The 27,985-nt window shown below is 55.7% G+C and overlaps 1 protein-coding gene and 2 non-coding genes across 13 annotated transcripts in view; all 3 read left to right on the top strand.

Moving 5' to 3' along the window:
• PRRC2B (proline rich coiled-coil 2B) overlaps nucleotides 1-27,985 on the top strand; it is an 88,557-nt gene that overhangs the window by 55,935 nt on the left and 4,637 nt on the right. For 3 of the 11 annotated variants that reach the window (XM_081803785.1, XM_081803790.1, XM_081803786.1), the window contains exons 13-30: nucleotides 1,195-1,379; nucleotides 3,437-3,632; nucleotides 9,936-10,152; nucleotides 10,809-12,872; nucleotides 14,198-14,394; nucleotides 14,970-15,115; nucleotides 15,639-15,780; nucleotides 17,514-17,596; nucleotides 18,105-18,293; nucleotides 18,441-18,638; nucleotides 19,047-19,133; nucleotides 19,854-19,958; nucleotides 20,110-20,302; nucleotides 21,027-21,124; nucleotides 22,072-22,199; nucleotides 22,773-23,013; nucleotides 25,833-26,012; nucleotides 26,599-26,690. In XM_081803785.1, the coding sequence (XP_081659911.1) occupies nucleotides 1,195-1,379; nucleotides 3,437-3,632; nucleotides 9,936-10,152; nucleotides 10,809-12,872; nucleotides 14,198-14,394; nucleotides 14,970-15,115; nucleotides 15,639-15,780; nucleotides 17,514-17,596; nucleotides 18,105-18,293; nucleotides 18,441-18,638; nucleotides 19,047-19,133; nucleotides 19,854-19,958; nucleotides 20,110-20,302; nucleotides 21,027-21,124; nucleotides 22,072-22,199; nucleotides 22,773-23,013; nucleotides 25,833-26,012; nucleotides 26,599-26,690 (4,741 nt within the window). Of the gene's footprint in view, nucleotides 1-1,194; nucleotides 1,380-3,436; nucleotides 3,633-9,935; nucleotides 10,153-10,808; nucleotides 12,873-14,197; nucleotides 14,395-14,969; nucleotides 15,116-15,638; nucleotides 15,781-17,513; nucleotides 17,597-18,104; nucleotides 18,294-18,440; nucleotides 18,639-19,046; nucleotides 19,134-19,853; nucleotides 19,959-20,109; nucleotides 20,303-21,026; nucleotides 21,125-21,418; nucleotides 21,480-22,071; nucleotides 22,202-22,772; nucleotides 23,014-25,832; nucleotides 26,013-26,598; nucleotides 26,691-27,985 lie in introns of those variants that run through there. The other 8 variants (XM_081803789.1, XM_081803791.1, XM_081803787.1 and 5 more) reach the window with 7 other exon arrangements.
• LOC115941389 (small nucleolar RNA SNORD62) lies at nucleotides 20,668-20,752 on the top strand. Its single transcript, XR_004076142.1, has one exon. It is a non-coding gene; the product is annotated as a small nucleolar RNA SNORD62 (small nucleolar RNA).
• Nucleotides 24,931-25,016, top strand: LOC115941388 (small nucleolar RNA SNORD62). Its single transcript, XR_004076141.1, has one exon. It is a non-coding gene; the product is annotated as a small nucleolar RNA SNORD62 (small nucleolar RNA).

A 27,985-nucleotide genomic window follows, 5' to 3' on the forward strand; every position in this document is an offset into this window, starting at 1 on the left:
GCATTAATTCTGCAAGGAATAGATTGCGTGGCGGAAAGGGGTTCTTGGAGCACTTTGAAAAGAGTACGACCAGCTTTGTTCTTTGTGATGTACTTTTTTTAAAAGATTTTATTAGTTGAGAGAGAGCGCAGAAGCAGGGCAGAGGGGCAGAGGGAGAGGGAGAAGCAGGCTCTAAACTTTAGCAGGGAGCCTGATGAGGGACTCGATCCCAGGACCCCGAGATCATGACCCTAGCCGAAGGCAGATGCCCAACTGACTGAGCCACCCAGGTGCCCCGATATTCTTAAATCAACTAAAAACAACTCTTTTTAGGAGAGAAGGGGCTGATGGTAGGTGCTCAGGTGGGTCTTATCCCTGATCTGCTGGTCCTCAGCCCCTTCTGTCCAGGGAATTCTGAGAAACTGCCGACTGTTCTGTCCATTTCCTTGCCTGGAAGTCTGGGTGCAGCGTGTGCCCAGCCTCAGGACTCACTGAGCTGGAGAGTCCAGGAAGCAGGTGGTTTGGTGTGAGCATGGGTCAGTTGAGACGGGTCCTCGGGGGCAGGTCTGGGTGCTGCGTGTGCACCTGCCCTGCGCTTCTGTGGCGTTCCCCTGGGAAGCACCGCCAGGTCCCTGAGGCTTTGCATTGGGGTTTGATTGTCCCCTGCAGTAGAATTAAGAGTGCAGATGTTAATTATATGTCATTAAAGCTAGGGACCAAAAAAAAAAAAGAAGAATGGAAAGCTAGGACGGGGGCAAGAAAGAAGGAAACTGTTCTCTTCCCTTTATCGATGAGGAAGCGGGCGAGGAGAGGCGCGGTGACTCGCACAGCCTTTGGATGTGTTGACTCCTGCTGCTCGGATGATGGATGTGGGCTGTTGCCGAGCTGGTGGCTGTTCTCCGGTTTGCTGGAGTCCTTCTCAGTAAAACCTCTCTTGCCTGGAACCGAATCCCAGCCTCATCGCGGACTCTGTGACCTCTGGCAGGTCACCTGCCCTCTCGACCCTTAGCTTTCTCGCCTCCAAAGGGATGGCGTCACAGGGGGTCTGTGAGCACATGCATGCGGGGCAGTTAGCGCAGTGCCAGGACTCGGGGCTGTGAGGAGGCCGGCAGTGGGGTGTCCGTGCCAACAAGAAAGAGCATCTGCTGTCAGTGTTTGGCCGACCCAGCTTTTGTGAGCTCACTGCAGCCGTTTTTCTGGTTATTTGTCCTCTAGGCTCTCCTGAGTTCTCTGCCCAGGGAGCCCCCAACACGTTTTCGGAAGAAGCCCCCTCGGCTCCTCCAGCTGTGGTCCAGAGCGGCAGCAGTGAGGAGGGGGCCAGGGAGGCTGGGTCCCCTGCACAGGAGTTCAGCAAGTACCAGAAGTCACTTCCTCCCAGGTTCCAGCGCCAGCAGCAGCAGGTAAACAGATTGGACTGCTCACTGGATGTCCCCTCCCCCTTCGATGAAAGCATCCGACAGAAATCTGCCCTCCCGTATCCCTGTCACTGGCAGGGACGTCAGGAGCTGCACCTGAAAACTTACAGCCCTAGAAGACCAGCCCTGGCCAGTTTGTGTTTTTCCGAGTGATTTCTCCCGTAAATGAATAAAACTGCTGTTGGTAGCGTATTGGCCGTGTTGTCTGGTGTCGGTAAGGAAGTGTTGGTGCTGTGTGCACTCACCCAGTGCAGTTCCACTGAACACTGGTGTTTTCATTCAGAGCAGTCCGCTGTGGCCTCTCCCAAGACCAGCGTTGTCCACCCTGGGACCCTCCCAGCGAGGGAGGAGGCCCAGGAGGGCTTGGAAAGCTGCCGGAGAGGTGTGCTAGCTTTGGGCTAAGGATGTAGGTTTGTGGGTGTTGAGTTGAACTGATTCCGATCCTGATTGTGCAGCTTGTCTAGTCGGGTGTGGCCTTGGATGGGCCAGGAGGAATGGATTCCTGCCTCAGTGTGGTAGCGAGGCTTCTCGGGCGCCCACGGACTGGCTCAGCAGTGTTATCAGTGTCCTCATTTTGAGTGGTTCGTAAAGCTCAAAGGGGACCTTGTTTGCCCCGGGGAGGATGACGTGGGTGATGGTTGTCATCACACCAATCTCTGGTGGCCCCACTGGAGCACTCTTCGGGGAGTGTGTCTTTGAGGAGGGATGTGTGGAGGAACAGGTTCGTACTGATGAGCAGTGCACCTTGGTGGGAAACAGAGGAAATGTGGACATCACGTAGCCCAGCTGCTAGATGTGCCTTCAGTCGTTGGTAGTGATGACTGAGCATGGACCAGAACATGTGTGCCTTAGGGAGACAAATCAGGGTCTTCAGCCTTTTCCGGAATCTTTTCTAGTTGCCTTTAAAGCCTTCACCTCAGATCCTCCTTTCCCTGGGCCCCTGCGAGGTATTTCGGAAGCTCACCAGATCCTGAGCTATAAACAGGAAGTGATAGTCTTTGTGAAGACATTCTTTGGCGCTGTTGAGTGAGCGAGCACCGTGCAGCGATTCGTGGGCTTGGTGGAGAATTACCGATCAGGACGATCCCTGGGGTAACTCCAGCCAGACACAGCCGTAAGAGTAACGCTTCGGGGGGCGGGGACGGGTAAGTCATTCCTCAGGAATAGAAAGGAGTCTGAGTGCACCAGGGCAGCCGAAGGAGCCTGGCAGACAGACTGTCTGGTCAGGTTCCCCGGGGGCCTGGGGACCGGACGGAGGAGCAGCTCCGTGCACCCGGCCCAGGCCTTTCTGTTTGTAGAGGGGTAGGGCGAAGCCGGTCAGCTCTTCTCCTTAACTGACTCTGTACCTGACTCCTGCTGGAATGCTGATTCTCGGGGCGCTTATGTGGTGCCCCGGGGGTCACTGATGCTGGGGGGCAGGGCTGGAAGCAAACCCTCGCGGGTGCAGGACTTGATTTGAATGTTTTGCTGATACTCACCCGTTTGTGCAGTGTGGTAGGAGGGCAGGGCTGCTACAGGGGACTCGGCATGTAGTCGCTTACAGCTTTGTGAGGGGAAACCAGCAGTACAGAATCGCGACCTCCTGGGAGTGCTACAGGGAGGAGTCCCAGTGTCGCAGAGCCGAGGACGGCCGTCTGGTCCCGCCCGCGGACTTGTAGTGGGCTGCCCAGAGGACAGGCGTTTTAAGCGGAAACTGAAGGAAGGGCAGGGGTGAGCCAGGATGGAGGGAGCGAGCAGGCGCCTTCTAGACGGAGGGCCCAGTGTGTAACCAGGGCCCCACGAGGCCGGCAGTCGTGTGCTGAAGCTAGCGGCAGGTAGGGCAGCTCACATCGGGCCTGGTGGGATTCGGGCTGCCCCACAGAGAGCCGTGGGGAACCATCAGACACTCCTCAAGCCCAGGTTTGGCGTGACTGGGCGGGGGCGGTATGTGAGCATGTGTGTGTTGTGCGTGCACGTGAGTGTGTGTGTGTGTGCACGGGAGTACACACAGGCGCAGGCTCTGCCCCGGGCACCTGTCTAACTTGGTCTCTCTCCCCGGTCAGGAGCAGCTCTACAAAATGCAGCACTGGCAGCCCGTGTACCCTCCGCCTTCCCACCCACAGCGCACCTTCTACCCCCACCATCCCCAGATGCTGGGCTTCGATCCCAGGTGGATGATGATGCCTTCCTACATGGACCCACGAATCCCGCCCACCCGCGCCCCAGTGGATTTCTACCCCTCCGCCCTCCACCCCTCAGGTAAGCATGCTCCAGTGGGATGGTGTGGGGGTAAGGGTGTTCCTTCGGGAGTTGGACCCACCTGGACTTTGGCCTTTCCTGGAACTCACAGGACCAGCCTGAGCTGGAACTTTTTGTTGTTTGCAAAGTGAGGCTATGGTAATAGTTCCAGTCACATGGTATCGCTGGGAAGAGTCCTTCCGGTCGCGCGTTATACATTGTTTTAATTAGTTCTGGTGTTCCTGCTGTGTCGTCGTGTCCCTCTGTCTTTTTTTTTTTTTTTTTTTAATTGAAGTTTCTTTCTTTCCATTCTTAATGTTCTTTATGCCTTCTCTCTTCCTTTTTGGCCCTTGATTTGTCCTTCCCAAGGTTTGTGTAATGCCGTTGTTAAAAAGCAGCTTTTGGATTTCTTAATTACTTTATTTTATTTGGCTTTTATTTCATTAATTTCTGTTCTTTTCCTCAATTCCTTTGAAATTTTTCTGTTCTTAACTAATTGTGTTGAATACTTAGCTCATTAATTTCTGACCTTTTGTTCTCAGTATTCAAGGATGACCTCAACTGTAAATTCCCATGAATAGGAGTTTTAAGATACAACATTTTTGTTATACAGTTTCAAATGTTAGTTTGATTTTGATTTATTACCCTTTTTTGGTTGATGATTTTTAATGGTATGTTGTAAATTTTCCAAATATTTAGAGTTTTAAGATTGTCCCTATGGTGTTAATTTCTAATGTGGTTGCTTTGTGGTCAGTCAATATTGTCTGGACCACAGAGAACAAGGGTCAGGAAACCTTCTATAAATGCCAGATAGTCAATGTTTTAGGTTTTGAGCATCTACTCCATTTTGCTGTTTTAGAACAAAAATGACCAAACCACCCAGCTCCTGATCCAGGTTGCTTGGCATTTGTTGATATTTTCTTTGTAGGATATGACATGATCTTTTTTTTTTTTTTTTAACATTCTGTGTTTGCTTGAAAAGAACATTATCCTCCAGTTGGACACGGCCCATTACCTGGAACTTGCTGACTGTGCTGTGAGCACCTACCCTATCCCACCACAAGCTCTTACCGCCCCTCCCCACCATCACTTTCCTAGAGAGGTGTGGGAGAGTCTCCCGCTCTGAATGGAGATCTGTCAGATCCCAAAGCCTGTCAGGTTTTGCTTTCTCTGTCTGGAAGCAGACAGGTGTGGAATGATGCATCTTGTTCTCCTCATCATCACGTAGCACCTGCTATCCTTGATTGTGCTTCCTCCCTCTGATGTCCCCTCTGTCTGATATTAATGTCATCATTGCAGTTTTCTTTTGATGAGTGCTCACTTGGTATCTTTTTTCCATCTTTTTACTGTCAGCCTCTCTGAGCCCTTTTTTCGGGGGAGTTTGTATGTACAAGATGTGTATGGTTTTACCCACTCTGAAAATCGGACTTTAATTGCCAAAGTGCCTCACTTAGGTCTTGGGGATTATTATATTAGGATTTCCTACTCTCTTATTTTATGCTTTCTGTGTATCTCACCTTTTTGTGCTTTTCTTTTTCTTCCTTTTTTGGAGCAAGTTTTCCTATTCTTTTGGTGGTTGTACTCTGCGTTCTATTTCTATGGTTGTTAGTGGTTACATTACATTCTAATATGCACCTCTGACTTGAAACAGCCAGTCAGTGTCCTTACCTCTAACCTGAGCTCTGATGGTGCCATCAGTCTGTCTTCCTATTGATCCCTAGAATTTTAGTTCCTTGTTTTTATGCCCACCAAGTTAGTCATTATTGTTTTTGTTGTTTCATGCAATCTGTGCTTGTTCAGATTTGCCTGTCCATATACTGGTTTCTTGGCTGCTTTCTCTTTCTTGCGTTTTCCTTCCATCTGGGTGCAACATGCTTCTTCATGACGTACGTTCTGTCGAGTTCTTCAGGAAATTTTTTGGCAGGTTTTCTTTGCCTGAAAAAGTCTTTGTGACACCCTTTCTCTAGCTGGGTGTAGAATTCTAGGTTGGCAGTTCTCTCTTTCAGGACCAAGAAGATAGTATTTCATTTTCTTCTGGCTCCTGTTGCTGCTGAGAGTGATTCATGTCTGCATAACCTGCTCTGTTTTCTCTCTGGCTGCTGCTTTTGCCTTTTTTTTTTTTTTTTTTAGTTTATACTTACTTTTTTTTTTTTTTCATGTTTGTTTTATTTATTTATTTGTCAGCGCAAGCAGGGGGAGCAGGAGAGGGGGAAGCAGGCCCCCACCAAGCAGGGAGCCCGCCATGGGGCCGGATCCCAGGACTCTGGGATCATGACCTGAACCGAAGGCAGATGCTCAACCGACTGAGCCACCCAGGCGCCCTGCAGTTTTCTACTTTTATTTGATACTCAGCGATTAGTTCTCATCCACATTAACTGTCTGTAGATTTTTGAAAGTGGTGACAGGGCCATAGATAACCAACACCTAGAGCTTGTTTGGTGAATCTTTATCCTCGTTATGTTTTCTGGACAACCGCACATGGGTATGGTATGGAACGTTCCTTGCTCCTTTGGCCCAGACACCAGCGTTGTTGAGCCTGGTGTCAGTGAGTGCGCACATCTGCAGTTCCCATCTTTTTCATGGCAAATTTCTGGATCTCCTTGCGTGCCCAAGGGGCACACGTCTTGAAACCCACTTTACGGATACGCGTGTGACCGTTGGTAGTGGATTCTCTGGCCACCGCCTCGGCGGTGGCAGAGCCGCCCTTCTTTGTGGGAGCCTTCCTGCCGGGCCCCAGAGCTCCTCTTTCTCTATTACTGGAATTTTTTTCTCAAATTTGTATTTTTTTTTTAAAGATTTACTTGTTTAGGGGCGCCTGGGTGGCTCAGTCGTTAAGCGTCTGCCTTCGGCTCAGGTCATGGTCCCAGGGTCCTGGGATCGAGCCCCGCATCGGGCTCCCTGCTCGGCGGGAAGCCTGCTTCTCCCTCTCCCACTCCCCCTGCTTGTGTCCCCTCTCGCTGTGTCTCTGTCAAATAAATAAATAAAATCTTAAAAATAAATAAATAACATAAAAATAAAAATGGAAACTGAAACAATTTCTATCTTCTTAAGGGGCGCCTGGGTGGCTCAGTCGTTGGGCGTCTGCCTTCGGCTCAGGTCATGATCCCAGGGTCCCGGGATTGAGTCCCGCATCGGGCTCCCTGCTCGGCAGAGAGTCTGCTTCTCCCTCTGACCCTCCCCCATCTCATGTGCTCTCTCTCATTCTCTCTCGCAAATAAATAAATAAATAAAATCTAAAAAAAAAAAATATATATGCTCCTTAGTACAAGGAAAAAAGGAAATTTGTGTCTTGGCCTGGGCCAGTGAGGAAAAACAGTTCTCTCCTAGGAACGTACAGCCGTGCCAGCTCTCACGCAGTTTGGGGGAGGAGGGTTCAGATTTACACCCCCAGAGTGGTATAGAAATGTCCCAAGTAAGAGTAACAGGTGGTTCGGGGCGCCTGGGTGGCTCAGATGGTTAAGCGTCTGCCTTCGGCTCAGGTCATGATCCCAGGGTTCTGGGATCGAGTCCCGCATCGGGCTCCCTGCTAGGCGGGGAGCCTGCTTCTCCCTTTGCCTCTGCCATTCTCTCTCTCTCTGACTTTCATGAATAAATAAATAAAACATTTTAAAAAAAAAAGAGTAACAGGTGGTTCTAGGCGGGCAGGAGAAAACCACCCTGGAGGGACAGACTCTCCACTCGAGCCGTACTGGATTCCTACAATAAATAAAACTCTGCTGAAGATGAACTCACAATCCAAAATTACCAGCATGTGTGGGAAACAGCCTGCCATGAGCCCACACAGGCCACAGGGTTATGTGCCTCCTGAGAACTTCAGATAAAAAATAAACACTAGAAATTATGTTTTAAATTAGTAAAAGCATAAGAAAGTAATTAAGAACTTTAAAAAAATGTATTGATGCACACACAAAAAACAGATTTGATTTGATTTCAGGTCATGACCTCAGGGTACTGGGATCAAGCCTCGTGTTGGGCTCCGTGCTCAGCGGGGAGTCTGCTTGAGGACTCTCTCACCCCCTCTGCCCTTCCCCCACTCACACACGCTCTCTCTCTGAAATAAACAAGTAAACTTTTTTTCTTTAAGATTTTATTTATCTATTTGACAGAGACACAGCGAGAGAGAGAACACAAGCAGGGAGAGTGGGAGAGGGAGAAGCAGGCTTCCTGCTGAGCAGGGAGCCCAATGCGGGGCTCGATCCCAGGACCCTGGGATCATGACCTGAGCCGAAGGCAGACGCTTAACGACTGAGCCACCCAGGCGCCCCAAAGATTTTATTTATTTATTTATTTGAGAGAGAGAGACAGTGAGAGAGGGAACACAAGCAGGGGGTAGTGGGAGAGGGAGAAGCAGGCTTCCTTATTTATTTATTTATTTAAAGATTTTATTTAGTTGACAGAGACAGTGAGAGAGGGAACACAAGTAGGGGGTAGTGGGAGAGGGAGAAGAAGGCTTCCCGCCGAGCAGGGAGCCCGATGCGGGGCTCGATCGCAGGACCCTGGGATCATGACCTGAGCCGAAGGCAGACGCTTAACCGACTGAGCCAGCCAGGCGCCCCGGGAGCATATATTTTTAAATCTGCCTTTTAGTTGAGGGCCTCGCCCTCTGAGGGCCTCTGTCTTGAGCAGCATCCCAGTTGCAGCTCTCTGCCTTGTGCAGAAAAGCCCCATCGTCCCTGCTGCTGGGTGTTGAAGACCCAGCCCATAGTTGCTGGGACTGACAGCGGTGTCCCTGCTCCTGTCCAGGAGGCACCGGCTCGTGGCACTGGCCTGGGGCTGTGGTTTCAGCCCAGTGGGGGTTTCCCGTCTTCTTGGAAACCTCTGCAGGGGAATGTTTGACACATTCTGCACAGCGTTTTTGAGGCAGAGAGTGTTTGGGGTAGCAGCGTTTTTCAGGTAATAAGAGCTGCCATATTGCCCAAAACAAGCCGATGTACAGTGTCGAGCGCTTTGACGTGCTTTGTAATCAGTACTTAATGAGCGGCGTGTAATTTTAGAGTTCCAGAGAGGGTCTCCACCTCCTGACTCACACTGACTTTATATTGGAGTCCTGTATCAGTGGCATTTGAACAGGGCACCCCACAGCTACAAGAAAGCTTTAAACCCGCTGGCAATGTCGAACCATTTTCTGGCCAGATTATCTTAGTAAAACATGGTCACAACAAAGTGCAGGGCTGCTAATTAGCTTTGTGAAGAGAGTATTTGAAAAATCAGATCTTTTTCTCTCCACAGGCTTAGGCCCAACGAGACCTTTAATTTCTGCGCTGCCTCCCTGCCCCCCTCCCCCACTTGATTGAAATGGACAGAGAGACCATGGGGGTTGACTTTACCCAGCCAGCTTCTATCTGGTGGGACAAGGTGTCCTCTGTCTCTCTGTTTTGAAGATTTATTTATTGGAGGTGGGGGAGAGGGGCAGAGGGAGAGAGAGAATCTTCAAGCAGCCTCCCCGCTGAGCTCAGAGCCCACCGCAAGGCTCAATCCCACAACCCTGAGATCATGACCTGAGCTGAAACCAAGAGTCGGAAGCTTAACCGACTGAGCCACCCAGGCACCCCGTCCTCTGTCTCTTAATCACTTCAGGCCAGTTAACAGTTTGTTGTCATCTGTGTGTCCTCCTGCCCCCATTCACTGTACAAAAATGTGGAGTGTTGCGGTCAGTTTTAGGGCTAGAAGTAGAAGGAACTGGGATGCTTGGCTGGCACATTCGGTGGAGCATCTGACTCTTAATCCTGGGGTTGTGGGTTTGAGCCCCACGTGAGGTGTAGAAATGACTTAAAAATAAAAATAAAATCTTTAAAAAAAAAAAAAAAGAACCGAAACCAAAATCCCTTTCCAAGTCTTCTTGCTCGGGTTTTGAAGCAGGCAGGCCCGCTCTTTGTGTAAAGCTCTCTGGCATGCAGCTCCTCTTCCTTGTGTGTGTGTGCAGGAGACCTCGGGCGTCTCTGCTCACACACAGACCTTCGTGGCTGACGAATTGGCCCCTCTGGCCTTCTGCTAACAGGAGGAGCTCTCCAGTTAGCTATTTCCAGTTTCCATTTGCCAGGTTGGTGCACTCTTCAACACGGGGCTCTGAACCTGGGAGCTCAGGTTGGACTTCGCGGGCCCCAGGACTGGTCTTTTGGACACCTCACGTTGCACGCATGTGTGCTTTCAGAGGTTCTGTGGTCAGAGAGTATGGAGAGCCTGGTGATGGTGGGCAGGTGGGCTGCTGTGTCCACATGATAGGGTCACTGTTGTCTCCTTTGGGCCTCTGGTTGCCCCTGAGATTGCAGCTTGGCTCTCTGAACGAGCCGATACAGATTGGTTCTTTGCCTTTGCCTTCTTCAGGATTGATGAAGCCAGTGTTGCCCCAAGATTCCCTCAGTGGGACTGGCTGTCGCTCCGAGGACCAGAACTGTGTGCCCCCACTGCAAGAAAGGAAGGTGGCCGCCCTCGATCCAGCGCCCGTGTGGAGCCCCGAGGGTTACATGGCATTGCAGAGCAAGGGCTACTCGCTTCCCCAGCCAAAATCGAACGACACTTTGGCCATGGACGTGCACGTCAGGTGAGATGGAACTTGGCCCTACTGGCCTGTGATTGAAGGCAGAATCTCCCATGTCCTGCTTGCAAGGGGCTTGGGGATGAAGCACTGTCCCCAGAGGCATTGCCTGGAGAAAGGGCGCTTTCAGGGATTGGCAGTGCCCTCCGGGGATGGAGAATGTGATGAGGTTTGCTTGAAGGCTTTTGTATGAGAGGCAATTCCCTGCCTGCCAGACTGGCGGCAGCCAGGGAGAGGTCCTAGGTCAGGGCGAGGGGTGGGGCCCGGCGGGGTCGAGTGCCCGGGTCGTGGCTCCTTCCTGTGAAAGTGAAGCAAGCGGGCCCTGCTGGCCCAGTGCCCCAGACTCTCCGCGGACTCCCAGGCTCCAGCTTGTCGTTTGAACTAGAGGATCCCCAGCTGCTCTGCCTCCAGGTGGCACGCTGAGTCCACCAGCCGCCACTGCACTCTTCACTCTGGACTCCGGGGGCCACCCAGCAATCTGTGGCCCAGCAGCTCTGAGACATGTTTAAAGATAGAGCAGATGTTGGTGCTTATGATTTTTTTTCTTTTTCGTTTTCTTTTTTAAAAAATTTTTTTCTTTTTAAAACTAAGCTCTGTGTTCAGCATGGAAACCAGGAACCAGGCTCCAATCACATTGACTGATTTTTCTGGTTCCTTTTCAGGAATGAAAGCTCTTACTCTGCCTCCCCCGGAAGGTCAGGGGGCATAGGTGCCCAGCGCGATCTCCTTGAGGAGAGAGGGGAGGAGTTCTTGAGTGCTTTTGACAAGAAGGCCCAAGCAGACTTTGACAGCTGTGTCTCTTCTCAAAGAATAGGCCAGGAGCTTTTGTTTCCACCCCAAGAAAATATTCAGGAAGCAGGTGCTCCTGGAGGTCACACCCCAGACCTCAGGTGTTCCCCACTGGAGCCTGACTTTGCCCCAGCCGAGAAAAAGCCGGAATATAGCAATTGGGACGTTAGTCACCCTCCAGAGGCCACCAACACAACCAACGGCATCGAGAAGGGGGCGCCCCGGGAGGAGCCATCCTTTAACATGTCCTCCTGGGAGAAGGAAGGGAGCCCCAACAAAGAGCCGCCCCTGGAGCCCGAGTGGACGCCCGAGCCCAGGGGTCCAGGCGGCCAGCACCCGGAGCAGACTGGCAGGACGCGGAGGTCAGGACCCATCAAGAAACCCGTCCTGAAAGCCCTCAAGGTAGAGGACAAGGAGAAGGAACTCGAGAAGATGAAGCAGGAGCTGGGGGAGGAGAGTGCCCGCGTGGCCAAGGAGAAGGGGCCGGTTCGCACGGCAGACAAGGACGAGGACGAAGAGAACGACCCCGCCCTGGCCAATTCCTCCCCCTCCCCCTTGGAGGACCAGGGCTCCGCCCGCGCTAGTTTGGGCCGCGAGGCCAGCAGGTGCGAAGAGGACGAGAAGCCCGACAGGGCCTGGGAGAGCAGACCCTCCCGGGAGTCCAGCGACACTCCCCCGACAAAGAGGAACAACTGGATTTTTATCGATGAGGAGCAAGCCTTTGGGGGCCGAGGGCAGGCCCGGGGCCGTGGCCGCGGCTTCCGAGAGTTCACCTTCCGCGGGCGGCCTGCGGGCGGCGGCCCCGGCCTCTGCGGTGGGGGGGTGCTCGGGGCGCGGGGCATCTACGGCGGCGGCCAGAGGAGCGGCCGCGGCCGGGGGCTGCGGGACTTCGGCCAGCCGGAAGACTTCCCTAGGGCCAAGCCGCGGCGGCGAATCGCCAGCGAGACCCACAGCGAGGGCTCCGAGTATGAAGAGCTTCCCAAGCGGCGGCGGCAGCGAGGCTCGGAGAACGGGAGCGAAGGCTCGCTCCTGGAGCGGGAGGGCAGCGCCCTGAGGAAGGGTGACTTCAGGGACTCCTGGCGCTCCAACAAGGTGTGCTCCGAGGACCACAGCAGCCTGGAGGCCAAGAGCCGAGGCCCTCGCGCCTTCGGCCGGGCGCTCCCTCCCCGGCTGAGCAGCTGCGGCTACGGGCGGAGAACCTTCGTGTCCAAAGAGGCCGCCCACTGGCAGAGCAAGAGCCCGGGCGCCTCCTGGCAGGAGTACAGCTCCCCGGATGCGTGTGGGTCCCGGCGACCTGCAGACAGAGACTGTGTCCCCGACGCATACAGACATTCTGACTCGTTTGGTGCCAGGGCCTTCGAGGACAGCCGCCTGGAGGACAAGAGGCCCTTCTTCCCCGACGACCACGCGGCTGACCCGGAAGGCACAGAGAACCGGCCCTTCCGGAGAAGGCGCCCCCCACGCCAGGACAAGCCACCGCGTTTCCGGCGCCTCCGGCAGGAGCGGGAGTCCCTGGGCCTGTGGGGGCCCGAGGAGGAGCCCCACCTGCTGGCAGGGCCATGGCCGGGCCGGCCCAAGCTCTGCCCCGGGGACAAGAGCGGGTCCCCCGAGCTCTCGTACCAGAACTCTTCTGATCACGCCAACGAGGAGTGGGAGACGGCCTCCGAGAGCAGTGACTTCAGCGAGAGGCGGGAGCGGCGTGAGGGCCCCGGGGCCGAGCCCGACCCCCAGGCGGACGGCAGCCTGCCCGGGGCTGCCGTGGGCGAGAAGAAGGAGCTGGCCAAGAGGAGCTTCTCCAGCCAGAGGCCCCTGGCTGACAGGCAGAGCCGAAAGCTGGAGCCGGGGGGGTTTGGGGAGAAGTCCGTTAGGCCAGGTGGTGGTGACACTTCTCCCCGTTTTGAGAGCCAACAGAATGGGACGCCTTTGAAAGCCAAAAGGTAAAACACAAACCCAACCCCGGGCTCTTTTCTGTTGCTGTTGTTCTGTTACTAAGCCCGTTTTTTTAAGCAGCACTCCATGCATGCGTGTCCCGCCGTGTGTCAGGAGCCCCGACTCTGTCCCTCTGTTGTGCCCCTGGGGGCACCTGCCCGCCAAGGCCATTGTGTGTGAGCATCTCCATCACTTGCTCTTACACTGCTTGTCTGCTTCTCTTGTGGCGTGTTGTCATTGTTGTGGCTTGAAAACCAAAACTTAAGAGTCCCCGCCCCAGTGGTCCTCGTGTGGTGGCCGCCCCGGCACCCGGCCCGAGCATTCAGCCTCCGTAAGTGCCCTTGCTGCCCTGCTGAGGGGGCACTGCCCGTGCATGGTGCCAGTTCCCCAGATCCCTCTGCCCCGGGGCTGCTGTCACCCAGCGTCCTGGGGGGCCTCTGGCCTCCTGGCCCTGTGGGGATAGGTCTTCCCGTGTCTGCCTCCCTACAGTGAGGAGATGCAGCTCCGCTTTGGGGATTAACCACCTCCTTGTTGAAAGAGCCAGGCAGTAGCGGCAGGGAGTGAGCCGCCTGAGGCCCTGTGAGCATCTCTCATTGGACCTAGAGGCTTGCAGGTGGCTGGTCTGTGCTCTGGGGCGGCTCATTGCCCGCAGGCTGCCCGGACTCAGGGAAAGGGGGGAGCACGTGCAGGGGGTCACTTGTGCGGCCTGAATTCCAGATCGCATGCAGGCCACACCTCAGGCCGAGGAAGGCTGTTTCCTGCCTCCCAACCTCCTTAGAATCCAGGGCCAGAAACCTGGGGTGGAATTTACTCAGAGCCCCAGAGAAGGAGCCCTCAGAGAATGCTGATCCTTCCAGGTATCAGGCCAGCCTCGCTTTCCCCATCCCAGATGCTGAGACTTGGCTTTGCTTCTGATTTCTGCTGAGAGCCTTGTGCTAGGGCCGGGCCTGGCTCCTTGCTGGCCAGTCTCGTGTGCCAGGAGCATAAAGTTCTGTGGCTCTGCTCGGAGCATCCCCTTCGTTGTCTCCTTTGCCCAGGCCCGCTGAGTTGGGCACACAGTGGGAAGGAACAGAGGCGCTGAGCCCTGGAAGGGGCAGGGAAAGAGCGGTGTTCCCCACGAGCAGGCAGAGCTGCTGCAGCGGGGTGGGCTGGGCTGGGGTGTCCACGTGGCCATGCGCCGCTGCTGGAGAGCAGCTCCGACCGAGCGAGGGGGATGCTGCAGGCCAGGGCGCTGTGTCCGTGCGCGTGCTGTGTGCACATGCAGGTTTTCCTTTTCTCTCCTTCCCCAGCCTTCGGCCGTGTCGGAGCTAACAAGATCCCCCTTCCTTTACAGGCCCCCCGATGAGGCTTTGCCTGGAGGTCTTGGTTGCAGCGGTGGGAGCAGCCACTATGCGCTGGAGCGGGCAGCCCACGCCGCTTCTGACGTCCCCGAAGCCCCCTGTGAGAAGGCAGAGAAGGAGGCCAAGCTGGCTGCTCAGAGGGCGGGTGAACAGGGAGAGACCATGAAACAGTTTGACCTCAACTACGGAAGTGAGTCTGTTCTCTCACATTTTCAGGGGGAAGGAGAGCCCAGGCCCCCGAGGGCCACGGCGGCCTCCGTGGGGCTGCTGGCTTAGCCCCTTCTCCGAGCATCGTGGCCTCCAGGCAGGTGGGGGGCTAAGTTTCAAGGCTGCATTGGTGAGCAGAACAGATAGGATTCCTACTCTCACATGGCTCACAGCCTTGCCGACCCCCAGAGCTGCCCCATTAAAGAGGGGGAACTGCGGCCCAGAGAGGTTGAGTGGTTTGTCCAGGTCACGCGGCTGGTTAGGAGCAGAGCTGGAACTTTGGTGTTTCTGTCTCCAGAGACTGCCTTCTTAACTGTAGTGCTTCTCAGGTCTCTGGTTTGGGATAACTGTGTGCTGAGGGGCCGTGGGGAGGGTGTAGAGATCCCAGTGGGATTTCTGTAGACCCCACGAACATGCTCTGCTCCTCAGGGGCATCAAGCCAGTACTGGTCGGCCTTCTGAGCTGAGCCGTCCTTAGATACCAGCAGCTGGTAGGGTTGGGTTATCCTTTTTTCTGATGAATGGAAACACTGTCCCTTCTCCTGAAATCTGGGTTCAGATTCCATCATTGAAAACTGCGGGTCCAGCCCTGGGGAGGAGAGTGAGGTGGGCCCCATGGCGGGTGAAGGTTTCATCGAGGTCCTCACCAAGAAGCAGCGCCGTCTGCTGGAAGAAGAGAGAAGGAAGAAGGAGCAGGCCGTGCAGGTAAGGGGGGCGGGGGGTGGGCAGGCTGGTACAGAGAAACCCAGAGTTCCGAATGAAGACCAAGATAGAAGTGGGGAAGGAGGGAGAATGTCCGTGGCCCCGGGTGTCCTGTGAGAGGAGGTTCTCAAGGAGGGTGGTTTGTCCCTGGTGACAGCAGCAGGTCGCAGACCTCCATTAGCCCCTTGGAGCCCACCTTCCTCCCACTGCTCTGGCCTCTGTGGGATGAGGTTTGTCACCCGGCACGTCACGAGGCTCGGGGACCCTGTCCTCAGACGCCATCCGGGCTGGCCACTGCGCCCTCGGCCTCTGTGGTCTGTGTCCATGGGCCTGGCGGCCCCTTCCAGGTGTGGTTTGGTTGGCATTGCATTTACCTGTGGTTGAGGTGTCGAGAGGCGAGCGTTCCAGCACCTCTGGAGCAGTTTCCGTGGTAGGGTTTGGAGGCCCGGGATGCTCTCCCTGGGAAGAACCTGTTGTTCTTCATGCTTCACATCAAGGCTGGACACGTCCCCTTTCTTCTCCTCAGATGCCTGTCAAGGGCCGAGGTCTTTCCTCCCGTATTCCTCCTCGGTTTGCTAAAAAGCAAAACAGCTTGTGCCTGGAGCAGAGCGACGTGACCGTGCCTGGCAGTAGCCTGGGCACCGAGATTTGGGAGAGCAGCGGCCAGGGTAAGAGTTGGGTGCTTGGGCTCAGCTGCTTGGCTCAGGGCTGTCCCCTGCGCCCGGGGTCCCTTCTCGGGAGCATCCTGCTTTGGGGCCCTGTATCCATGGAGCTTTACCTGTTTGCTGCCTCCTCTCCAGAGCCACAGTGTTACTAGATACCATCTCAGCCCCACTTGCGGCTGCAGCCCCCGGACAGAAGTACACTCTCCCTGCCTGAGATTTGGGGCAAGAGCACACCGTTCTGTGTGTGCAGGGGTCTGAATGACGAGAGCCCCCGGCCCTGCCCGTTACCCTTTCTTCCCCCTGTGCAAGAGCAGCAGGTGACTACGAGGGAGGAGGGGTCAGAAGCTTTCCTGTCTGTGCTGCGAGCCGGCCCCGACCCTGGGCCGTCCTGTCAGTTCCTCCCGATGCTCTCATAGCAAGACAGGGAGCAGACCTGACTTCTTGGAAAATTTGTTTCCCTGAACTTTTCAAAAAAAAATTTCAAATCCAATGCTCTTTTTCTGATAACTGTTCATTTTAAAATACAAAACCATTTTAATCAAGCAGATTCTTCTTTAAAGACTACTCTGGGCAGAGCCCTGCAGAGTACACAAGTGAATGAAAGGACGCATGATGCCTCACAGGGGAGCTTAGAGAAGTTGTCATTTCCAGTGTGTAAATACAGCGTAGCCGAGGCTTCTAGAGCGCAGAGCCGCGGGACAGACACCCACAGTTCTGGGTTCTGGGTGTTGATTCTTTGAGTTTTATCACGTCGACCTTGCTTCCAGTACATTGCAAAGTAACAGTGGAAGAGGGGCGCCTGGATGGCTCAGGCAGTTAAGTGTCTGCCTTCAGCTCAGGTCATGATCCCAGGGTCCTGGGATGGAACCCCACGTCGGGCTCCCCGCTTGGCGGGGAGCCTGCTTTTCCCTTTGCCCCTCACCCTGTTTGTGCTCTCTACATGCTCCCTCCCTCTCTCTCTCTCTCTCTCTCTCTCTCTCTCTCAAATAGATAAAATCTTTAAAAAATAAAAATAAAAAATAAGTAACATTGGAAGAGACCCAACTTTGATTGGAAGTATAATCTCTTAAATAAAATATTGATGTCACATGCTTTGGTTGCACGTGTGAGTGATGCTTAGCACACTCTGAACGTCCACAAATACCTGCCAGCTTGTCATTCGGAGCAAACTAGACTCCAGTTGCTTCTGCTCTTGGGCCTTTGCCAAAGGCCAGGATGCTCCAGCGCCTCATCGGCTGCTCAGAGCCAGGGCCCCTGGACCTGAAAACGGCGTGTCAAGTTTTGTGTACATACACGGGGTCTGAGGCTTTTGTGGGAATCTTGGAATGGTCCTGGAGCTAACAGGAGTCGGTAATACTGGCCTGAATCTTTGAGAGTCTTTTGTGGGAGCTGCCGGCTTGTAGAAATGAATTGTTGGCTTAAGCAAAAGAAAGCTTCACTGCGCAGGGGTAGCAATACGGAATCCTCCCAGATGTGCATGAGAAGCTGCTAGCGAGCCTACTAGGGCATGTAATCAATGAAGGAAAGAGAAGCGTGTTTATTAGAGTCTGAGGACGCTGGAAAGTTGGGTAACGCCAGCTGACTAGCTTCTGTGGATCAGATCTCTCTGGCGTGCCGTTGACAGGCAGGGAGGACAGATGGTGGCCTGGGTGTGTGTCTGCGGCACCCGGGCTTGTTTCTCCAGCCTGGGGGCTCCTCTGTGATGCGCTGACTCTCTGTCTTGCTCCCTCGGGCAGCCCTCCCCGTTCAGGCCCCGACTAACGACTCCTGGACAAAAGCCGCCACTGCCTTCAACAGCGCCGAGCCTGGCTCTGCCGAGGTGAGTGGCTGCCGCCTGCTCGGGGCTGCGCGCGTGCTCAGCGCCCCCGTGGCTGGCTCTTCCTGGGCCTCGTGCGCCCAGTGCCTAGCCCGGCTCTCCCTCACCACGGCCACCGAGCCTGGCCCCGGGGCCATCTCCGCAGGCCCTGGCTTGGTGCTCATCTTTGGCCCTGACCCTCATCTGTGTGAAGGGTCGAGAGTGGGGAATAACCCGGGAGAGTGGGCGAATGGGGCCTCTCCTGCGAGGCTGTGGTGGCGGTCTGTCTGACCTGGGTCACAGGGGGATGAGCTTGGCAGCCGTGTCCCTGGCACCTACTGCGTGTCTTGTGGTTTTGACCGTGTCATCAGTTGTTGGGTACCACTGGCAGGTCAGGGCAGAGGTCGGGACAGCACTGAAAGGGACAGGCATACTGGGGGGATGTGTCTCAGCCACGGGCTTGGTCTTGCTTCCTGGTCCCATGTTGGAGTTTGGGGGTCAGGGCTCTTAACCCGTTTTATGCCTTGCACAGCAGGGTTTTAAGAGCAGCCAGGGGGACAGCGGCGTTGACCTGAGCGCTGAGTCTCGGGAGTCGTCTGCCACCTCCTCCCAGCGCAGCTCCCCGTACGGCGCTCTGAAGCCGGAGGACATGAACGGGCCTGGCCTGGAGCCCAAGGCTGACGGCCACAAGGAGCAGGCTCAGAAGCAGTCCGAGCCGAAGGTGAGCTGGAAGTCCATTCACAGAGGCCTGGGCCAGGGCAGGAGGCGCTGTCGTCCTTTGTCCTCGTCCCCTCTTCCTAGGGCTAGGAAGCTGGGGGTTGGGGTCCTTCCAGCCTGTGTTTCTCAGAGTCTCTGCTTTTCCATCAAGGATACAGAACAAGGGTCAGGACAGAGCAAGGAGCACAGACCAGGACCCATCGGCAATGAGCGTTCTCTGAAAAACAGAAAGGGCTCGGAGGGGGCCGAGCGGCTGCAGGGGGCCGTTGTCCCGCCTGTTAACGGGGTAGAGATTCACGTGGACTCCGTGCTGCCGGTGCCGCCCATTGAGTTTGGAGTCAGTCCAAAAGTAAGGCTTGGATGTGTCTCCTTCCCCTCCCCCCTTCTTTTTATGGCTGGAGAGAGCAGGCTGCTGAGACAGGCTTGTCGCCAAGAAAGAGCAGGGAGATCGGAGCGACACAGCTCTCTCGGGGAGCATATCGGTGTGCTGGACGCGGCAGGTGCTACTGAGCTGCCCTCTGGATTATTCTCCTGACACCAGCCAGGTTCTCCGTCTGAGCAGACCCGTTATCTTCACTGTCTCCATTGGGTTGGCCAGTGGGCACAGGCAGGGAGCACAGAGGGAGGGTCGGGGTGGCATCTTTTCTTGGGTGCCGTCTGGTGAATGCTGCTCAGCCGATTTTTTGAGTCACTGAGACTGGATGAAATTAACAAAAGGTGGGCCAGATAATTTCAGTGGGCTCTTCCTCCTTTTCAGGACTCTGATTTCAGCCTGCCGCCTGGTTCTGCCTCTGGTCCTTCGGGGAATCCGGTTGTCAAACTTCAGGATGCCTTGGCCAGTAACGTGAGTCTGCTTCCCCCCCAGGCTCTGTTGTTTCCTGTGCTGGCAGGCCCTGGAGAGACGGGAGCAAGCCTCTTGTGGCGGGGGTGGGGGTGCAGTGGCTCTGAAGCCAGAGGAGGGGACGAACACCAGGTTTGGAGTCAGCCGCCTGACTCGGGTGTGAGGTGTGACATGTTTTCCAGCTGGATGCATGTCTTTGGGCAAGTTGTGTAAACATTGCACACCCTGGTTTTGAGATCTTAAAATGGGGAAATGTAATTCCTAAGGTCTGGTTTATTTGGCATTCTGTGATTCTCTGATCTTCCACGTTCTGTGGTTATGTATGTTTGATGCTACTGGGACAGATGTCTTTATTCTGAGCAGTTTCTCGGAATCCCTGTAATACGTTCCTGGGCACTGGGCGTTGTGTGGGAGGGTCTGTTGGCCACATTTCCGAAGAAATGTTACAAGGATCTCTTTTTTAGTTTTCGGATGGGGAGGCTGAGACAGGACCTGAGATCTCCAAGCTAGGTCCCGGCGCCTCTGTGCTCCGTGGGGTGGGGGCGTGGACGTGGCTCTCCGTGGATTCTGTTGCGGGAATCCGTGAAGGCATCCATCAGGAGGCTATAACCATGGTGTCTGTTGCTGGCAGCCTCATCCCGGGGGTATTGAGTGCATGTGGCCCAAACTGAAGGGACATTATTGCTATGCTGTCATATTGCATGGTTTCCTTTTCCCCTCCAGGCGGGCTTAACGCAGAGTATTCCCATCCTCCGGCGCGACCATCACATCCAGAGGGCCATCGGCCTCTCCCAAATGTCCTTCCCTACCGCTGACCTCACCCTGAAGGTAAACCAGCACAGAGCTAGGCGGGGGCCACCTGGGTGCCTTAGCTTGGGAAGGGGCAGGAACAAGCAGCCCTGCCCGCCGTCCCGTGTCCGCTGTCTGTGCTAGCCGCCGCCTCCCTGGTGGTAATTCTTCCGCTCCCCTCACTTTTCAGATGGAGTCCGCGCGCAAGGCTTGGGAAAACTCGCCCAGTTTGCCGGAGCAGAGCTCTCCTGGAGGCGCGGGCTCAGGCATCCAGCCCCCATCGTCTGTGGGAGCCTCCAACGGGGTCAACTACAGCTCCTTCGGCGGAGTTTCCATGCCGCCCATGCCCGTGGCCTCTGTCGCGCCTTCGGCTTCTCTTCCAGGTTCGCCATTCCCCGGCCCGAACCAGCTTTCGGGGTCGCCTCCCTTCATTCTCAAAAGAGAAACTTGGATTGCTTGAGTGTGCAGAAGCAGGAGTTTGTTGTAGGTCGGGTGGTCATAGCTTCCCAGGCACTGCGGACAACTTGCACTTCTGCTTCCCTGGGAAGCAGAGACGGGGCTCGCCGCCAGTGAGTGGCTCAGCCCTCTGGGCGAGAAGACTGGCTCTCTGCGGGTTAGCAGACGAGACGAGGTCATACCTGGAAAGTGCTTAGTGTCAGCCAAGCATTTCGTAAGCGGTAGCCACCTTTACCACCATGGTGGTGCTCCGAGGGAGAGGCTGGGGGTTTTGAGGGCCCAGCTGTCAGGGTCCCAGTGATAGAGTCCCTGCAGACCATTCTGATCCTCCACTGTGGACTCAGTGCAGCGGGATAGAGAAGCCAGGGGCCGAGAGCTAGGCCACCTCAGCTGCAGTAGAGCTGCTCCCCAGGGTGTGGGCCGGTGGGCCAGGGGTCCAGTGGGAGGGTGGGTTGGAGCCTGTCCCCGCTCCTGGGCCCTGATGCTGCCGTCTGCCCGTGTTCCCCAGCGGGTGAGTCGGTGTGGGCTGCTGGAGCACAGGGCTCTGCACATGCTCCCTCCCGCTGACTCCCTGGGAAAGTATGCACGTGCGAACATCCGGAAACAGTGAGATTTGACTCTGTTCTGTCTCCTCTGGGCTTCTGTTTGCAGGCAGCCACCTGCCGCCTCTATACCTGGACGGCCACGTGTTCGCAAGTCAGCCCCGCCTGGTTCCCCAAACCATACCTCAGCAGCAGAGTTACCAGCAGGTGATGATAGCAAGCCAGGCGGCCCCGTGGGGGATGGGGGTGCAGCGCACAGTGGAGTTACTTCTTGCATTGACTTGTGCATTGTCTCGCTTCCTGCGTCCCTCACGTGTAATGCCCAGCTCCCAGCCTGTCCTAGCAGCCAGGAGATGTTCAGTGAACAGATACAGGAGAGATAGGGAAGAGGAATGGAGCCCTGGGCTCCAGACTCTTAGTTTCCCTCTCTCAGAGTTCTTCCTGTGTCCTAGCTGGGGAATTAGCTGAAATGGAATTCTCTTTGGTATCCTTTGGTATCAGGTATCCTTCTGATGAAGAGAAGAAAGGCCTAGAGTCCCAGGCATGGATGCGTTAGAAAGAGGTAGTTTTAGAAACGTGCAGGCGTTTGTTTTCATGCAGGATGGGCGTATTTTCTGTGCTGCAAGGGGCAGATTTCTGGAAGCCTCCTTCCTGAAGCTGGTGTGGGGCCTTCTGATGGTCCAGCACCCCAGGGACCTGTGGGCCAGGATGGTGGGGCCCTTGGGCAGGAGCAGATTTGGGGACCGAGGACAGAGGACTTTGCCTGTCCCGACCTCTTTGTAAAACGTATTTTTAAATACCACATCGTTTAGATTTACAAGATGTTGATCTTCACGTAACCGGATCGTACCACATGTATTCCTCATGTACGTGTCCCATCCACCGTTGCTTCCGAAACGCACCGCTCTCAGTACCTGTGGCTAGGATTCATTCTTGCTGTTGTACAGAATCCAGTGTAGGAACATACCAGGGTTTGGGATTATTACCCATTGTTTGCTTTTTCCCAAGAGCAAGGAAAGCACCGGAAGGACAAGCCCCAGTGTGCATTTGGGGCAGTGTTTCAGCTGCCGTGTGGAGGGGGGGTGGGGTGCGGGCTGGGGTGGAGAGGCAGCCTGGAGGGCCCTGCGGTTACCTACCCGGCTTCCCATCTGCAGGCTGCCGCTGCTCAGCAGATCCCACTCTCCCTTCACACGTCTCTGCAGGCTCCAGCCCAGCTGGGACTGAGGGGCGGGCTCCCCGCCTCCCAGGCTCAGGAGATCTTCAGCTCCTTACAGCCCTTCAGGTGAGATGCAGCCAGGGAGGCCCACCTCCCAGACCTGTGGGCTCGCTCCCTTTGTTGTACGGCTGCTCCACGCTTTCCTGCTTTGGGGGGGGCGGTGGAGGGGGTGGTCACAGTCCCTTTCAGAGTCATTATTAACTGCCGCAGGAGCTGCGTGGGCCTGATGGTCCTCCGTAGGCCTTGTTTTTTCTTTCCACGTCATCCTGCCCCTTCCCAGCCCTTCCCCGTCCTCCCTTCTCGCCGGTCATGACCCTTGGTCTGCTTTTTCCATGAGTCTGAAATCCCGGGCCTTTAGCATCACGCAGGTTTTCCCTGCCTTGTACAGCCTGGATGTGTGATCTAGTGACGCTCAAACTGGCTCCTAGACCAACATCCACACCATCTTTGGAGCCTGTTGTAAATGCAGATTCTCAGGCTCTGTCCCAGACCTCCTGAGTCAGAAACTCGGTGCGGGGGGTGGTGAGGCCAGAAGTGTGGGTTTTAGCAAGCCCTCCGGGGGGTCGTGGTGTGTGCTCTTATTTGAGGTCTTGCTGTTGCGCTCCCACCCCTGACCCACTGTCTGTCTGGCTTTTGCAGATCTCAGGTGTACATGCATCCCAGCCTGTCACCGCCCAGCACCATGATCCTCTCTGGAGGCACAGCCTTGAAGCCTCCGTACTCGGCGTTCCCAGGCATGCAGCCCTTAGAGATGGTGAAGCCCCAGTCTGGCTCCCCCTACCAGCCCATGAGTGGGAACCAAGCCCTGGTCTACGAGGGCCAGCTGGGTCAGGCTGCAGGCCTGGGCGCCTCCCAGTTGTTGGACTCCCAGCTCCCACAGGTCAGGAATTCAGTCCCTCCTGCCCAGAACACTGGGCCTCTTTCTTTCATGACTGGTTTTCCTTTTTATCTGCCTCTTGATGTGTGATTTGCTGCTTGTAATCTTGTGGCTGATCCTTGGGCTGCTAGAACCGGGGGGGCCAGGTCCTCTGCCCCTTGGGAACGGTCCCGTCTCCTATTTATCCCCTGAGAACACTGATTCTCCCACAGCCTCTCCTCACCCTCGTCCCGGGGGGCTTGGAGATGGGGTGCATGTCCTGGCGTACCCACTGATGCTTCTAGACCTCTCTCCCTCCCTTTTCCCCAAAACCCCAGCTCTGGAGCCCATACAGTCCGCTGCCCCAGTGGCCTGCGTGTTGCTGTGATTCCACACAGTGAATCCAGTGTTGGCTCCTTATCTTCCTCACGACCGTCAGCAGTGTTGGATGGCTTTGAGGGTCACTCCTCCCCTGCTTTGGCCCCTGACTCAGGCTCCCCAACACAGTTCCTAATCTAGCCACTGGTGGTTTTGATGTCTGCATAGATGATTGCCTGGTCTCTGTTCCATGGCCCCTTTACCCCCCACCCCGCCCCGTGCTCCGCTGTGCTCACGGTCCCCAGGCTGGTCAGTGCCAGAAGCAGTCCCTCTTCCGTCATCTCAAGCTTAAGGGGCTTACCACTCTCCAGCTCTGCTGTTCTGGCTCTCCCCATCTAGCGCCCCAGCTCCGGCCACCCGTTTACCACCTGCCCCTGTGGGCTCACTTCCTTTCCTGCCCAGCTTAGCGGAGCTGTCCTGTTGCATTTGCCCTCAGCGCCCCCTCCGGTGTTCTCACCTTGGTAAAGTCCAGTCCTGGGTCTGCACAGCCGTCTGCGCCTACGGAAAGCCAGACCCACTCGGGCTACACGCAGCCAAGTGCCAACAGCCACCTTCGGGAGTGTCCATGTCCCCGCACTCAGGCCCGTCAGTCCCCTGCCCCCACTGCCGGTTTCAGACTTGCAACTTTCTCCTTGCCGCCTTCACCCGCGGGATCTTGCTTCCCATGTCACTAGAGAAATACAAGCAGTGACAAAATGAGATCTTGTACAGAGTGCCCCCTGCCGGGTCTCCTGCCCCAGGGGTAGGCTGGCCGTGCCTGGGAGAGGCCCTTCCAGCCAGGCTCCTGCTGGGTCCCTCACACGCGCTGCAGGGCCGCCCTCCACGGAGGAGGAGGAGCCTCCTGTTTACACCCAGCCGACCCTATTATTCCACTCATTAAAGAGACACAAAAAACCCATGAAACTTTTTTTTAAGGACACCAGTCGATTCCTGATGGTTATTTTTTACTCTCATGCTGCTGACCCATCGGCAGCACTTGACCCAGAGGATGCTCATAACCCCCTGGAATCGTGTTCTTCGCTCTGGTTTGCAGGCACCATCCTGGTGAAAACCTCTTCCTCATCTGCGTGGTCTGCAATCTCCCCGTGCCCCCGGGCTCTGCCCTCTAACCTCTGTCTGGTCCTGTGGCTCTAAGTCCCATCAAAATTTGGGCCTTTCCAGTCCCACCAGGTGTCTGATTTCCAGCCCGTGGGCTGCCTGTCACTTCTCCTCTGGCATCTTACGGCATCTGCAACATGATGCGCGAAGGCATCAAGTCCGAAACGTGATTTTTCTCCCGGCCCTTCTGGCTATCTTGTCCATGTCACCCGTGCGTCCCCACTTGCCCTCACACCCCCTCTGATCCTTCAGCAGGAGCTTTTGGCTCTACCTTTAGAAAGTATTCAGATTCTAGCCATTTCTTGGGCCCAATAGTCTGTTCTCAACACGGCAGCCAGGCTGCCCCCTAAAACACCAGTCTGGCCACACCACACACTCCAAAGCATAGCGCCGTCCTCCTCTTCGTCCCACACCCTGTCATGTGCAAGGGGGAGTGTGGGGTCTGGAGGCTCTGGCTGCCACTCGTCTCCATGATGCGGTTCCAGTAGATCCTTCTGACCCCCCACTGTGGACTCAATGCACGGGGGATGAAGAGGAAAGTGACTGAGAGACAAGTGGCTTCCCTGCCCCGGTCCTGAGTCTCCAGGCCCCCCTCCCTGTCACCCATGTGGTGCTGGACTTGAGAAGTGGTCACGAGAGCTTGCTGTCACCACCCCCCCCCCCATAAACACACATTCTGCTGCCATAATAGCCTTCAGAAGGATCCAAGAGTCTCCAGTTCCAGGAACCCTTAACCCCGGAACCCAGTTGAGTTTTCCATCACCTTTAGAGGCAAAACAGTAAAGGGGTTTTGCCTTTTTGTGCCTCGAAAAGGAGTACGTAGATACACATCCATACAGCGTCCGTTTCTGGGGATTCGCTTGGACATTACTTGCCGAGAAGCCCCCCTGACCTTCCCTAACTCTTCCCCGCCCCCACGCACAGGGGGTTTGCTGCCTGCACTCCCCATGCTGGGTCCGCGTCCGGTGCGGCCCTGTCCTCGCTGCTCCCTGGGTCTCACCGTGTCCTTGTGCTTCCCCCTGGTGCACATACCGTGCACTCGGCAAACCTTTGCTGGGCAAAAGCAAGAAGGTCTGGGGTGCATGTGGCCCTGTGCCGCTCTGGAGAGGAGCCGCTCGCATCCCACGCTTACCCCAGGAGCACCTCACAGCGTGGCACCTGCTGGCACGGCCCTGAGCTTATCTTCTCCACCTGCCTGGTTCCATTGGCCAGACTTGCCCTGCCTTCGAGGGCGTGCCCTAGCGGAAATCCCGAACCTGTCTTACCTGAAGTATAGCGTGTGTCTGCTCTCGGGGCCACGTGTAAACAGTAGCTTATGGCTTCCTCCCCGACATCCGATCTTCCTCTTGACTGTCCCTGTCCTCCAGCAGCTGACGATGCCGCTGCCTGGCTCCCAGCTCCCCCTGCCGCGGTACGGCTCTGGACAGCAGCCCCTGATTCTGCCACAGTCCATCCAGCTGCCGCAGGGGCAGAGCCTCTCTGTCGGGGGGCCCCGAAGAATCCTTCCACCCGGCTCCCAGCCTTCGGTCCTTAACACCAGCAGAGAGGTAAGGAGGACTCCATCCTGCTGCATTCTGGGGAGAATCGTTGCTAGCTAGTCAGGAAGCCTGTTGGGGCAGAAAGGGCCAGGGGTTGGGGTGCAAGCTCTTGGCCTCACCAGACCACTGGTTTCCTGCTCGTGGTGAAGTCCTCTAGGAACCCCATGGTGGGGCCCCTTGGTTCCTGTGTAAGCTAGTTGCATGAGCCGAGACCCAGAGCAGAAGGGAAAGGGGTGTGTGGGGGTGATGCCTGGGGCCGATGGGCCAGGGGAGCTGTGATGGGGCCGTCTAGAGACTGGTCCCAGACATCCCCATAGAGCGTGTCTAGGACTGGGGTCCAGGCTCTGCTGATGGCCCATCCTGGTGGGGCACAGTCCTCTCTCCCCACCCCACTTCAAGAGAACAAAAATGGGACAGTTCTTGTTTCCAAGAATTGCCTCTCAAGCCTAGACTTGAGGGGAAGGGGAGTGCTGATTCCTTTAGACGATCCCTCTCTCCCTGGAAATTCTCATCGGCTCTGCACAGGGTGGGTCAGTGATGGCTGGGCATCTCCAGGGCCATCAAACGACCACTCATTCCTTCTTGGTGTCTTCAGTCCTCTCAGATGGAGATGAAGGGCTTCCACTTTGCCGACAGTAAACAGAATGTTCCTTCAGGAGGCTCCGTGCCATCACCACAGACTTATAGGTAAAGAAATGCCCTGGGGGTCGGATGCTGCGTCACCCAGTACTTGGTCTAGACAGGACTCAGTGGTTCAGAAGAGTCTCGGGCCCAGGGAGAGCCGAAGAGGGGCATTGAGGCTGGGTCCCTTTGAGGCCGGGTCCCCTTTGAAGCCATGTGTCACCTTGAAGTTTCAGTGTTGGGACACACTCATGTTTTAGTTAACCGCGGGGAAATCAGGAACTGACAGAGTGGTTTTGCTTCTAGTTATCATAATAAAATGCTCTGGTTTGGGAGAGTTTTCTGGAAAGGTAGGAAAAGGAACGGCTGACATTTTAATAGTGTGAGGCCTGACCTATTCACAGCTTTCTCACCAGATTTTCCAAAGGATTCAGTGGCCAGGAAAGTACACTCCCTGGAAGGCGAGGAGAATTTCCTTTCCCAGGGCTGCATGTTCCCCGCATTGGCCTCGCGGGGCCATCAGTGCCTCTCACTGCACGGACTGGCCCCTTCTCTTTGCGTCCTCGGTCTCGGTCTCTGCCTCCAGTAACTGTCCCAGGTCCCTTAACTGGATTTGGAGGTGGCTTTGGATGAGTCCCGGTACTGAATTGCTTACTATACTAGAAAGTTGAAGAATCTCTGGTTCCACGGAGCTGTTGGCCCCTGAGGAGGAGTGTGCCAGGAGGGGCAGGCAGCATGCTCCGGCCTGGGGCCCGCGGGTGGGTACAGTCGGCTCTTGATGCACGTGGGAGATGCCTGGAGCGCCCTCCTGTTTGTAAGCGAGTAGAACAGACACGCGTGATTTGGGGCGCTCCGTGAGGTTAGCGGCAGGGCTCCAGGGCGCCCCGAGGTCCCTCTAGGGGCGCACAGCCACCCTCCAATCGGGCAGCACTCCCACAGATCAGAGCACCATCTCGTTCTCCTGCTCTGGAAGCGTCGAGGCCGGGTCCTCGTCCCTCCCGTCTGCCCCGTCACTCCACGCTCCACCTGCATTTCCAGAGAAAGGCATTTGTGGGACCTTTTCCCCATTCCGTCCTCTTTTCTGTTCTTACTTTACCCTCTTGGCTTCGTTTATTTTTGTTTATTAGTTTGTTTTGTGGTCTGACCATATTTTTCACGTAGGCTCAAACAACAGAACTGTATGAAAAGTACAGGTAGATAGCAACACAGAATGATGAGTATCATCCGGAGTGATGAGGGCAGCTCTGTGGATAAACAGATGCTGTCCCCCTGCTGCCGTGGGCGGCCGTGAGCAGCTTCTGGCCGCAGAGGCAAACCCAGAGCTGACAGAGCCTCCCGTGTCTGGTGAGCGTAGGAGAGAC

Source organism: Leptonychotes weddellii, chromosome 14 (assembly GCF_054177405.1).
Source record: "Leptonychotes weddellii isolate Sample4059 chromosome 14, ASM5417740v2, whole genome shotgun sequence".
NCBI lineage: Eukaryota > Metazoa > Chordata > Mammalia > Carnivora > Phocidae > Leptonychotes > Leptonychotes weddellii.